We start from the raw sequence: 13327 nt of genomic DNA on the forward strand, positions 1-13327 counted from the left end.
AATCGATGACGAATTTCTTAGCATGTTGTATGTTTTTGAACCAACTTTTATATTAAATGATACAAATAGAGACATTTCCTTCAGAAATGTTCTCTTAATCGCTAAGAAATTCGGCGGTTTCGACGAAGAAGGACTGCAAACAGAATGGTCAGTATTGCCTTTGGAATTTACAACGAAAGGTAGACAGACGCTTATCGAGATGAAATTCGATGGTTTCTGGAAAACAATTTTATTAACGCGAAATTTGGACTATAAAATTAAATTTCCTGAATTGATGAAATTAGTAAATACAATTAGATCACTTCCAAATTCCAATGCCGATGCAGAAAGATTGTTTTCCATGTTACCTGACATAAAAACAAAGAAACGGAATAAACTTTCTTCGGCCAGCGTCAACTCTATTTGTGTTGTGAAATCTTCGTTAAAGGCGCAGAGGGAAAACTCTCAACCCATGGAGGTAGATGACGATCATCTAGCTCTATTGTATTCCAAAAATTTATATCATAGATTTGCTAAGAAGCAAAAGTGTAATTTAAGATTAAACGCAACATATGACAATAACTTTGAGAATTTTCCCGCTACGTCATATGAGGAAAATTAAGGTACCGATTTACTACAGAGCTTTTCTCTAGAGAGATTTTTCTCTCCAGAGAAAAGCTTTATAGTAAATTCGTACTATTAGGCTGCAATAACAGTATAAACGTTTTCATGCGACGTAGGCGCAACAAGGTGTGATGCATGTATGTATGTGCCATAACGTCACGCGAAAGCGCTTACACTGCAACCGCAGTCTTGTTAGTGATGTCCAAAATATTTTTTTTGGACATCGCTAATATGTAAATAGTCGTTCAATTTGTCTCGCGTTGTTACTTTTTTTACGTATTTCGCTTGCTGTAAATACTATTCTGCTTGCTCTAACTATCATTTTTTTTCTTCATTTATTTGCTTATATTTTGCCGTATATTTTTAGTTAGTGAAATTGCTTGCTGTAGATAGTGTGGCTATGACGTAGAATGTCGCGCCTTGTTACACTTACGTCACGGTACCGTAAGAGCAACAATGCACGACATAACGTGCCAGTTTAATCGCAAACGTCCTATCCCGACATCCCATCCTTTGGAAATGTAAACAATTATATCATTTTTCCATTTTTATGGCTCGTGTGTATATTAATAAAAATTAATGCATTCACGAGTTAGTTTTTCATTATATTGTAATTTCATTACATTAATAAAAACATTTTAATATACGGCATGTGATAATGTTACAAAGAAATAACAATTTTTTACATTTCCCTCCTGATGGAAGTGACCACCACCTTCCCGTGGTTTCCATTGAACGGTAGCGTGCACGTTATTCTTTTACCTATCGTTACAATTATTTTGTTATGTAAAGTTAAGTCAAATATATAACATTTGATTGTGTGTAACAATTTGATACGGTTATTAAAAAACATAGTGGGAAAAGTCAGTAGTAATCTATTTCTGTAGCGTGCACGGTACTGGCTAAGAGTGGTTTTTCATTTTAATTAACCCTTAATTAACCCTTTACGAGTAAGACTGCTTTGAACAACATTATTCTAAAATATTTGTGGAATACGTTTTTTATGTGGTTTAGGTAGGTATGCAAGGCATAAGATTTCGTTTAATTTTTCCTGTCTAGGAAAGATAGGAGAAAAATATATTTGATCTTAATCCTTCTTAAGATTTATATAAATCGCTTTAAAAATTTGTTACAAATGATGTGTATGTATCGAAATAATTATAAAACTAAAAACGTATAATCATCATTATATGGGAGCTGATCACGCTTAAAATAGAATGAGACCTTAAAACGAGAACATAAAACTTAAATGTTAAGTTTCATTGAAATTCATTCAGCCGTTTAGACGCAATCATGTCAATAGCATAGGAACAAAAAAAAATATGTTTTTTTGTAGTAGTCACAATATGATGAGGGGGTCCTAAAACGTGTATTTCCGCTAAAAAAAAACTTCAAAATTTTTTTTCATTATGATACTTTATAAATTTCCTTATACCTTACATATAGGTCGGAAAGTAAAAATGCTGGGGCAGTCGAGACTTGGAATCGTATGCCACTTATCGCGAGGTCGTATTTCAGTTGTTTTGTCTTTTACAAGAGCAAGAAGGAAAGGCTCACACTATCGTTCTTTATCGATTTCCCGAAGTTGTGCGAAGTGCCGAGCTCACGTACACGTGGCTCGTGCGATAGTGTATGCCTGCTATCCCCACCATTCCGTTAGACGCTAAGGAAGTTCGTCGTCACTGTTGTCGATTTCGATGCACTCAATTATGCCCGATCTGGCCACACTGCCTCAACTGGCGTGCAGCCACTCTTGCCAACTCACAATGGCTGCCAACTTATATCTGTAACATTCCTCCCTCATGGCTGCATGTCGGTTTCACAGAAAGTACAGACCTAAGTTATTACTATGTTTAACTATCTTTTCCTTGGCCAGAGCTTTCGTCAGCAAATCCGTTGTTAAATGCTCCGATTTTACATTATTATTTAATAGTTCCTGTTTGATGAAATGATATTTTCTACTTATGTGCCGGGTTCTATTTGTTACCTTACTTCTCATTACCCATTCCATTGCAACTCTACTATCTGTTTCTAATACTTTTTCACATTCTTGCACTCGTACTCCTAGACTTTCTAATAGTCCTTGTACGCAACTTAATGTCTGCTCTCCTTCACACATTGCTACAATTTCAAACTTACATGTTGATAATACTACTAGTTTCTGCTTATTGCTTTTGCAAGTTATTCCTCCAAATTTTGTTACGTATCCACTAAATGACTTTGCATCTTCCGTACTATTCCAACTAGCATCAGTGCTTAAACATATCTCATTATTATATCTCTTATTACTTACCGTAAATGCAATATCTGGCCTTGTTCCTATTGCTAGATACATCAAAGATCCCAACATCTCCTGGAATATTATGCTGTCTACCTCTTGGAAATCTTGATGTTCATCCAAATTCTGTTGAGTATCCATCGATGTCAGCGTTGGCCTTGAATCTTGTAAACCATACTTTTGGAGAATTTCTTCAATATACTCCACTTGCGATAACTCTATCCCTTCTCCGCCTTCTTGTATTCGTATATTTAAAAACCTCTTTTCTTTTATTTCCTTCAATTCAAAATATTTTCCCAATTTTCGCATTTCTTCATCGACTGCATGTTCGCTTGTTCCTAACAACAGGCAGTCGTCTACGTATAGGCCTGAGGTGGTTGCGTGTGAGGATAAGAATGGGTCTTAAATGCAATCGCAAAGTTCGCCTTGTATTCTTTATTCTGAAGGTGTTGTTCACTGGGTGTCGTGGCGAAGACTGACTTCTGTACAAAATAATTTTTTCCTCGAACTCTTTGCAGTCGCCTAATTGGTTCAACCGATGCGTCGAAGTTAACCAATTAAGCATCTTGCAATTCCGAAGTCACCGCCTACTCCTTGCGCCCTTGACGCGCTTTTTGGGAAAGGCGATGTGACCCGGTGGGGGTAGCTTTGTCGACGGAAGTTTGGCAATGCAGCGGAATTTCCTCCAAGTCCAGGCCTGGTGATGTCACCCGCCGAGGGTCGCTTGACCTGGCGTTGCAGCCCTTCGGAAATCCCTGGTTTATGACATGTGCAATATGCCACTGAGGCCGTTAGAAATCTTCGACGAAAAACATGCTGGCTAATAAAACTCGTAAGAAACGGCTTTCTCAAAAGTGGCCTTTTCGACTTTGCTTGTCGTAAGCCACGCTAGCATTTGCACGCCAAATGTTTCTTTTGTTGTGCGAGCTAGCCACTACAGGCTCATGATTACGACACTGCCCTGCTTTTTTTGGATATACAGGGTGGTCCACGCAATTGTTTCAAGTCATAACTCCGTTATTATCGCATTTACTTAAAAATGCCAAAGGAGAAAGATAAATGGTTCGATGAGCATTATATCTGTAGGCCTTTAAATTTTTTTTAGATGCAGCAGTGCATGTGCAATTAACAATTGCATCATTTCTTTAAATTGAAATGTATATTTTTGTTTACACAGATCGATTCTTCTGTTCATTCTACGTAAAAAATGATTAGGGTACCATGGCAAAAAAATTATTAGATCTCGAGATATTTTCAAAAAATGTCTTTATTGAAGAAGATACTCAAACACTTCATGACTATGTTGTAAAGGTAAACAACCTTTCGACATTGTTATCATAACAGAAACTAATTTGTACGAGTAAGCATTTCATCATTCAGTAGCAATTCACATACCGTAACTCGAGTACGAAAACTAAGAATTTGAAAAAGTGCGGTTTCTAAAAAATAAGTTTTGCAATAACGTTATCGCAACAAATACATCAATACGATGGCCAGCCCGTTCACCTGATTTAAGTCCCCTTGACTTTTTTCTGTGGGGTTATTTGAAAGATAGAATTTATTCAAATCCCATAGATTCTGTAGAGAATCTGAGAGAAAGAATCATACTGGAATGTGCAGCAATAACTGCAGATAATTTAAACGCAATTATGCAAACAATAAAAAAATGTTATCAGAAATGTTTAGAATGTAATGGAGAAGCGTTTGAGCATCTTCAATAAAGACATTTTTTGAAAATATCTCGAGATCTAATAATTTTTTTGCCATGGTACCCTAATCATTTTTTACGTAGAATGAACAGAAGAATCGATCTGTGTAAACAAAAATATGCATTTCAATTTAAAGAAATGATGCAATTGTTAATTGCACATGCACTGCTGCATCTAAAAAAAATTTAAAGGCCTACAGATATAATGCTCATCGAACCATTTATCTTTCTCCTTTGGCATTTTTTCGTAAATGCAATAATAACGAAGTTATGATTTGAAACAATTGCGTGGACCACCCTGTATACCCACGGGTCCTCTTCAATTCTTTTCCACCCCTCTTTGATTAATGTATCATTTATCTTCTTATTCTAATAATGTCCCGATTGCGGGAGTCCATGTATGCTCTTCTTTAAACGGCATACTTTCCCTAAATCTTTCTCAAAACCCGGCGGTTGCTCCATATATAGGGTCTTCGGCTACCTATGGCAAAAATTTTAATGAGCGATAGTAGAAGCCAAAATAAAACGAAAATAAAGAATACTAATTTGTTGATGGAGGCTTCGTTGCAAAGTTATTAACATTTAAAGTTCCGCCTGTAGAATGACAATCCGCTAAACAGCTGCGTTCGCGCGGACGGTTGCGGCAGGCGAGTGCTAGTGGTTCTCACGCAGCATGAAAAATTCTGCTTACCGACATTATCGACAGCCTTAGATTTTTGTCCACTTATGGGAATGCGAACACCTTACGTTGAATAAGATTCAACCTGTCTTATGAAAATCCAGAAGGGCATATCAAAACTCGCCCGACGAGATTTTCACAGAGAAAGGGTGAATGCCAGTTCCAATACACAATGTTGTGAACAAAAATCACCCACATGCGATTATACACGCCCCACGATTGTCCACAGTGTCCACAAGTATCCACAAATAATCCTTTCAGGCACTAACCACTATGCAATTAAATAAACACGTACCGCGATTATGTTATTCGTGAATGTCTACGTGTACGTGTATCACGATTCTTCCGAGTTACTTACGAATAAAACTGTTATTAATTTTTCAAATACACTTCAATTTAAAAATGTAAACAGGAATTTAATAAGTATTCGCTGATTGTTTATATCACTGTATTTCTTACATGCTACTTAATACATAACTGAATCAAAATGTTTAAAATGTGTCGCGTGAACTAGCTTGACTGATACTGTTTTACGACTGACTAGCTGGCCGAACACGTGCCGATGCTGCCCTTTGTCTCCGCTGTGTGTGAGAGAGATAAGCGAGGCGAGTGACGTAGAATCGGGGCCTGTTCGGCATATGTTTCTCTGAACCTCGTCGATCGATGGCACAGTCAGCTGCTAGTATTGTTACATTCTTCGCCGTGAACGTAAATCGATGCGAAAATTTCATTTATCCTGCGATTCCTTTTTACATTTTTAAATTGAAGTGTATTTGAAAAATTAATAACAGTTTTATTCGTAAGTAACTCGGAAGAATCGTGATACACGTACACGTAGACATTCACGAATAACATAATCGCGGTACGTGTTTATTTAATTGCATAGTGGTTAGTGCCTGAAAGGATTATTTGTGGATACTTGTGGACACTGTGGACAATCGTGGGGCGTGTATAATCGCATGTGGGTGATTTTTGTTCACAACATTGTGTATTGGAACTGGCATTCACCCTTTCTCTGTGAAAATCTCGTCGGGCGAGTTTTGATATGCCCTTCTGGATTTTCATAAGACAGGTTGAATCTTATTCAACGTAAGGTGTTCGCATTCCCATAAGTGGACAAAAATCTAAGGCTGTCGATAATGTCGGTAAGCAGAATTTTTCATGCTGCGTGAGAACCACTAGCACTCGCCTGCCGCAACCGTCCGCGCGAACGCAGCTGTTTAGCGGATTGTCATTCTACAGGCGGAACTTTAAATGTTAATAACTTTGCAACGAAGCCTCCATCAACAAATTAGTATTCTTGATTTTCGTCTTATTTTGGCCTCTACTATCGCTCATTAAAATTTTTGCTAGAGGTAGCCGAACACCCTGTATACTACCTCCTCTAATTGTCCATATAGATATACGGACCTTACATCGTATTGTTTAATTTTTAGTTTTTGCATGGCTGCCATTGCTAACAATGCTCTTGCACTGCCCAATTTTAGTACTGGAGCAAAAGACTCCTTATAATGTACCCCTGGCTTCTGGTTGCACCCTACAGCTATCAACCGAGCCTTATACTCTATCTTCTTTCCATTCTTTTCTCTTTTTGTTGTGAATACCCATCTGCTCCTCACTGGCTTCACTCCCTTTATTCTGAGTACTAGATCCCAGACCTCATGTCTTTCCATATTTGCTAATTCATTTTCCATCGCATGAACCCATTCTCTTTTGTTGTTTCCTTCCAAGGCATCCTTGTAGTTATTAGGTACAGACTCGTTTTGGATCGTTAGATTCGCTTTCTGTAATTTCTCTTGTATTCTTCTCGATCTTCTTGCTCCTTCCTCTCGAAGCTTTTTCTCTCGTTCCTCCTTAGCCTGTAACATTGCCACCTGTTCTTCAGCATATGTTCTTCTTCCCTTCCGTTCTTCTTTAGCTGGCTCTGCCATTTGCTCAAACGTCTCTTCTTCCTGTGGCAGATTTTCTTGTTCATTCATGCTTTCTCTCTCAGTTTGCATTTCTTCTCCACGACCATCTAATCGCTCGTGCACTCCTATTTCCATCCCGCCAATTGATATTTCTATTCCCCTATCTTCCTGCTTCTCCAGCATTTCAGAGCCTTTTGCGTCCTCATTGAATTTTACTGTTCTAGCTACCTTTATTTTTCCATCTCTGTGATCATATATCCTGTACCCCTTTGGGACGTCTATGGTTGATGTCCATTTCATTTCTCTTGTGGTGTCATGTCTGTACACTCGCGCGTTATTGTTATATTTTTTAAGTATGCTGCCGTTACGGCTCCTTCCATCCAAAACTTTCCCGGTAGCTTCGCATCTATCAGCATTGTTCTAGTCCTCTCTATTATGTTCCTATTTGCTCGTTCGGCAACCCCATTGCTTTGCGGGTTATATGGTATAGTCTTTTAATGATTAATCCCCATCTTGCTAAAGTTTTCCTTAAATCGGCTATTTACGAATTCTTTTCCATTATCCGATCGAACTTTCTTTACTTTGGCTCCTAATTCCTTTTCATATCTTCTAACATATTCCGTGAAATATTCATACGTGTCTGCCTTGTTCGTCATGGAGTAAACCTTATCATATTTGCTATATTCATCAACTATTACAAATAAATACCTGGATCCTCCTAGCGATTGTACTGGTATTGGCCCACACATCAATATGTAGGAGTTCCAATGGACTCTTGGCTTGTGCATGCCATACCCGTGCATTTGGCTACTGGGTGAGTTTACTCATTGTGCACGATTCACATAATTCCAACTTTCCTGGTTCAAAATCGAGGTGTCTGACTGAGCCATTAGACCTCATCTTGTCCAAAAATTCTTCGCATATATGCCCTAGTCGTCGCATTTGCAATGCCAGTGCATTTTCCAGTCTTCCGATTGCTTCCTTGTTGCTTCTGAATCTTGTTCATTACTCAATAAACAACTATTTTTCGGTTTTGCCATAAATATAAACATTCCATTTCTCTCTAGTAGTTTACTTATCATCTCTTCTGACGAATCAACAACTATGGCCATGCCATTTTCAAATATCACCTTGTTGCCTTCATTAATTAGTTTACTCACTGATAATAGGTTGGCTCTTAAACGAGGTACATATAGGACATCCTTAATTTTTATTGTTTCCTCTTGTCCATTTATCATTTTTACGATTCTTATATCACCTATCGCTTCTGCTTCCAATGATCTATTGGTCTCTGCTACATCTATGTTAGTCCTGTATTCTCTAATGTTTGTCATATACTTGATATTTGGGGTCATGTGAGCAGTTGATCCTGAATCAAGTGTCCACTCTTCCATCTTGTTTTCTTTTCCCATTGTTGATATATAACTACCCTTCTCTTTCACCTGAAATGTATGCTCATTTCTTGGTGCAGTAGCTATATTCCCTTGTTCTCTTCTGATATTAAAAATTCTACCTCTATAATCAGGTCTACTATTATTTGAATTATTGTTGTACTTGCCTCTATTACCTATTGGCTGTGAGGTTCTCCCATTCCGATAGTAATATTTTGCTATATGCCCTATTTTCCCACACACAAAACACTCAGAGGGTTCTTTGTAATGATAGCGCTTGGTCATCCTATATACCTTTCCGTCTCTACTATTTCCAGCTGCTTGTCCCTCTGTTTCTCGACTCACTCTACATTCCTCTGCTTCTAATTTTAGTGATCTTTGGGCCCTAAGCACTATCACCACTCTTTTATATTTTGTATGCAGTCCTCTTTCCAGGTGGTATGTTACTTCCCTATCTTCAATGGGATACCCTATACTGGCACTTCTTGACACAATGTTCTTAGCCCTTGTTATGTAATCCTTGACCAATTCCCCATTATTCATTTTTATGTTCTGTAATTCTAGACCTATATCTATGTGTAGCTCTATGGTACTTTCCACATGTATTCTCTTTAATTCTTCCCACAACCTCCTTGCTGATTCTTCTGTTAAAAATAACCCTGCCTGGTCCTCACTTAATGTCATAATAATTATTTCAAACACCTCGTCGTTTTTCCTTTACCACGTGGTTCTTCGTTTCCCAGCGACGGATTCAGGGTTTTCATCTTCTGGCGGTTCATCACCCTCAATTATTTCTCGAAATAGTTCACGAGCTTTTAGCACTGATTTTACTTTTAACGCCCACGTATGGTAATTCTTCCCATTTAACAACTCAATTTTACTGAGCGAGATACCTGTTCCATCAGCCATTGTTCCAATCTCTTTTTTTTTCCTTCTTCGCCATATGCCTTTCCTAACCTCTACAACACTTTTCACTTTTAAATAATTATACTCAAGCCTAACCACGCTCTGCTACCAATTGTTGTATAAGGTTTAGGCATATTTAAACATAATCATCGTAGGCCAAAAACAAAAATATATGTTATATAATTACACAGATGGAAGTTACAAAAAAAAACTAAACTACATAACGTTATTGGTCGGACAGCAAGTGTGCCACACCGTGTGGCACTCAACCGGCGTGCAGCCACTCTTGTCAACTCACAATGGCTGCCAACTTATATCTCTAACATATACTAAATTGATTATCTGTGCTTTTGTAACCCCTAATTAATTATTTTTAGTATAGTTAATAGAGGTTCTACTATATTAACTTATATTGACCTCTCTATTTCTGTATAAGAAATAAAAATTTTCGTATTCACGTAGTTTTTCCCTTTTGTAAATTGAATTCTTTTAACAATGTGATTTTTGTACACCATACCAATTGAATAATTCCACGCGAAATAGAATACCTTTTGAAATAAGTTTTCAAATTATGTTAACTTTGGATATGTTGTAGTCTTCAGCGATATTTTAACACATTTGTTTAAATATCGCATTAGTACGAGGAAAAAAAACTCGGCCGCGATTAACGATTTTGTTTGTGCACGTGACACTTTGGAAGGTTAGCGTTTGTATCGAATATGATCGCGGACTTTCTTGTAAGAAATTTTAAGTTTCTCAAGTCGCGAACCCGGCTTGCTCGTTCGGCAAATTAATGTCGTCGAAGCAGATTTCTTATAAATAATGCACTTAGACAGCGGTTTGGTGTGTTCTTTATTTTGAATGCTCAGGTTGACTTTACAAAGGAAAAAGTGACATTTTTGACGATACTCGCGGTTTACATAATCTCGGTTCTATTGCTATTGGTGGAAAATGTTGCGGATGGGGGTGTGCAAATTTTGATTGATTGGTGGTTGACGGTGGTAGTGGGTGTGACTATTTCTAATTCTAAGGGGAAGTGCACGGCGTAGGAATTTTCCGTTCGGGGAAAGTTCCGGAGGTCCCTGGTGTCGAAACCAATGCGTGTCCAAAAAAAATAGTAAAGTGGCCGATGACAACTCACGAGCACTGCGAATGTTGCGCTTTTAGAGTTTATGATTTTCATAGGAATTTTGTAACAATGGATCGGTAGGGGACTCGAGCGTAACGAAGGCACGCTAGCCGTAGTCATAAAACGCGTGGACAAAATCGTGGGCCCGGATGCACGCCTGAACATATCGCCCCCTTGACCGGTTACGGTCAATATATGTATACTCTATCAAACGATTGACAATATACAGGATGTTCGGCCACTCCTAGTCAAAATTTTAATGAGCGATAGTAGAGCCAAAATAAGACGAAAATCAAGAATACTAATTTGTTGATGGAGGCTTCGTTGCAAAGTTATTAACATTTAAAGTTCCGCCTGTAGAATGACAACCCGCTAAACAGCTGCGTTCGCGCGGACGGTTGCGGCAGGCGAGTGCTAGTGGTTCTCACGCAGCATGAAAAATTCTGCTTACCGACATTATCGACAGCCTTAGATTTTTTCCACTTATGGGAATGCGAACACCTTACGTTGAATAAGATTCAACCTGTCTTATGAAAATCCAGAAGGGCATATCAAAACTCGCCCGACGAGATTTTCACAGAGAAAGGGTGAATGCCAGTTCCAATACACAATGTTGTGAACAAAAATCACCCACATGCGATTATACACGCCCCACGATTGTCCACAGTGTCCACAAGTATCCACAAATAATCCTTTCAGGCACTAACCACTATGCAATTAAATAAACACGTACCGCGATTATGTTATTCGTGAATGTCTACGTGTACGTGTATCACGATTCTTCCGAGTTACTTACGAATAAAACTGTTATTAATTTTAAAATACACTTCAATTTAAAAATGTAAAAAGGAATCGCAGGATAAATGAAATTTTCGCATCGATTTACGTTCACGGCGAAGAATGTAACAATACTAGCAGCTGACTGTGCCATCGATCGACGAGGTTCAGAGAAACATATGCCGAACAGGCCCCGATTCTACGTCACTCGCCTCGCTTATCTCTCTCACACACACACGCACACACACACAGACACATATGCACTCACACTCAGCGGAGACAAAGGGCAGCATCGGCACGTGTTCGGCCAGCTAGTCAGTCGTAAAAACAGTATCAGTCAAGCTAGTTCACGCGACACATTTTAGACATATTTGATTCAGTTATGTATTAAGTAGCATGTAAGAAATACAGTGATATAAACAATCAGCGAATACTTATTAAATTCCTGTTTACATTTTTAAATTGAAGTGTATTTGAAAAATTAATAACAGTTTTATTCGTAAGTAACTCGGAAGAATCGTGATACACGTACACGTAGACATTCACGAATAACATAATCGCGGTACGTGTTTATTTAATTGCATAGTGGTTAGTGCCTGAAAGGATTATTTGTGGATACTTGTGGACACTGTGGACAATCGTGGGGCGTGTATATCGCATGTGGGTGATTTTTGTTCACAACATTGTGTATTGGAACTGGCATTCACCCTTTCTCTGTGAAAATCTCGTCGTGCGAGTTTTGATATGCCCTTCTGGATTTTCATAAGACAGGTTGAATCTTATTCAACGTAAGGTGTTCGCATTCCCATAAGTGGACAAAAATCTAAGGCTGTCGATAATGTCGGTAAGCAGAATTTTTCATGCTGCGTGAGAACCACTAGCACTCGCCTGCCGCAACCGTCCGCGCGAACGCAGCTGTTTACCGGATTGTCATTCTACAGGCGGAACTTTAAATGTTAATAACTTTGCAACGAAGCCTCCATCAACAAATTAGTATTCTTGATTTTCGTCTTATTTTGGCCTCTACTATCGCTCATTAAAATTTTTGCTAGAGGTAGCCGAACACCCTGTATGTGAAATCACTTTCATATAAGATTCACCATGGTTAATTTTATAATTTTAATTTGATATTCGAAATAAGCGACCCCAAATAGACACATTAGACCATCAATATTAAGATAATTTCATTCAATACTCAATGAGTTATCGATTTTTGTCCACATTTTTTCAAAATCAGCATGCCCAGTTACTCAGGTATATTAATTTTCAAAAAAATTCATTAAGTTTTGATTTTTCCGTCCGCCATATTGAATTGACCATTTTGAATTCGATAATTTTTATTCAAAATTTGATATCTATGTCCAACACAACCTAGAGATACCAATTTTCTAAAAATTTACAGCAGAATTCACTGAGTTACTGAATTTTGTCCATTATAGCTGGATTTTGCCCACTGTGCACCATGGCGGTTCTAATCAACAGGAGTCCGGTACCACACGTATTTGAAACTACATACAGCGACTAGTTAACAAAATATGTAAACAAATATATTTGAATTATATCTATTTTAAAAGCATGTGCGGCCTTTTTCTGTATGAAAAATTAGGAAATATGAATTAATAATTCTTTAACAATTTTTCCAAAAAATCTGAAAAAATTACACATTAATAGTCATAATGTTATGCTATAGCTGTAAAAATATGAACATGGTCACGTAAATAATTAAAGCAATGTAAAGCTTTCCCACCATTTTTTAATCATTTGTTATTTTTTTGACTGCGTTCCATCCCTTCGAAAAATCTGAAAAAATTAGAGATTACTAATTCTTTTTCCTTATTCGGCTAGACCCTTTGATTGTTGATCTCTATTCAATTAACAATATGTTTTTCTCTCTCGGTACTAACGACACAATACCAGTGGAAACTGGTGTTGGAAGCGATTCTTCG

General features: G+C 37.8%; 1 protein-coding gene across 1 annotated transcript; it reads right to left on the bottom strand.

The window, feature by feature from the left end:
- Nucleotides 1-8107: 8107 nt before the first annotated feature.
- Nucleotides 8108-9253, bottom strand: LOC122404031. The gene has a single exon (XM_043407881.1). It carries the CDS (start codon nt 9251-9253, stop codon nt 8108-8110), a length of 1146 nt encoding a protein of 381 aa, XP_043263816.1.
- Nucleotides 9254-13327: the final 4074 nt, after the last annotated feature.

This window comes from Colletes gigas, unplaced genomic scaffold (assembly GCF_013123115.1).
Source record: "Colletes gigas isolate AHSC1104 unplaced genomic scaffold, ASM1312311v1 Colletes_gigas_Sc00096, whole genome shotgun sequence".
NCBI lineage: Eukaryota > Metazoa > Arthropoda > Insecta > Hymenoptera > Colletidae > Colletes > Colletes gigas.

Coding starts and splice junctions, on each gene's coding strand:
- LOC122404031 (XM_043407881.1), bottom strand. CDS start 9,253: ATGACATTAAGTGAGGACCAGGCAGGGTTATTTTTAACAGAAGAATCA.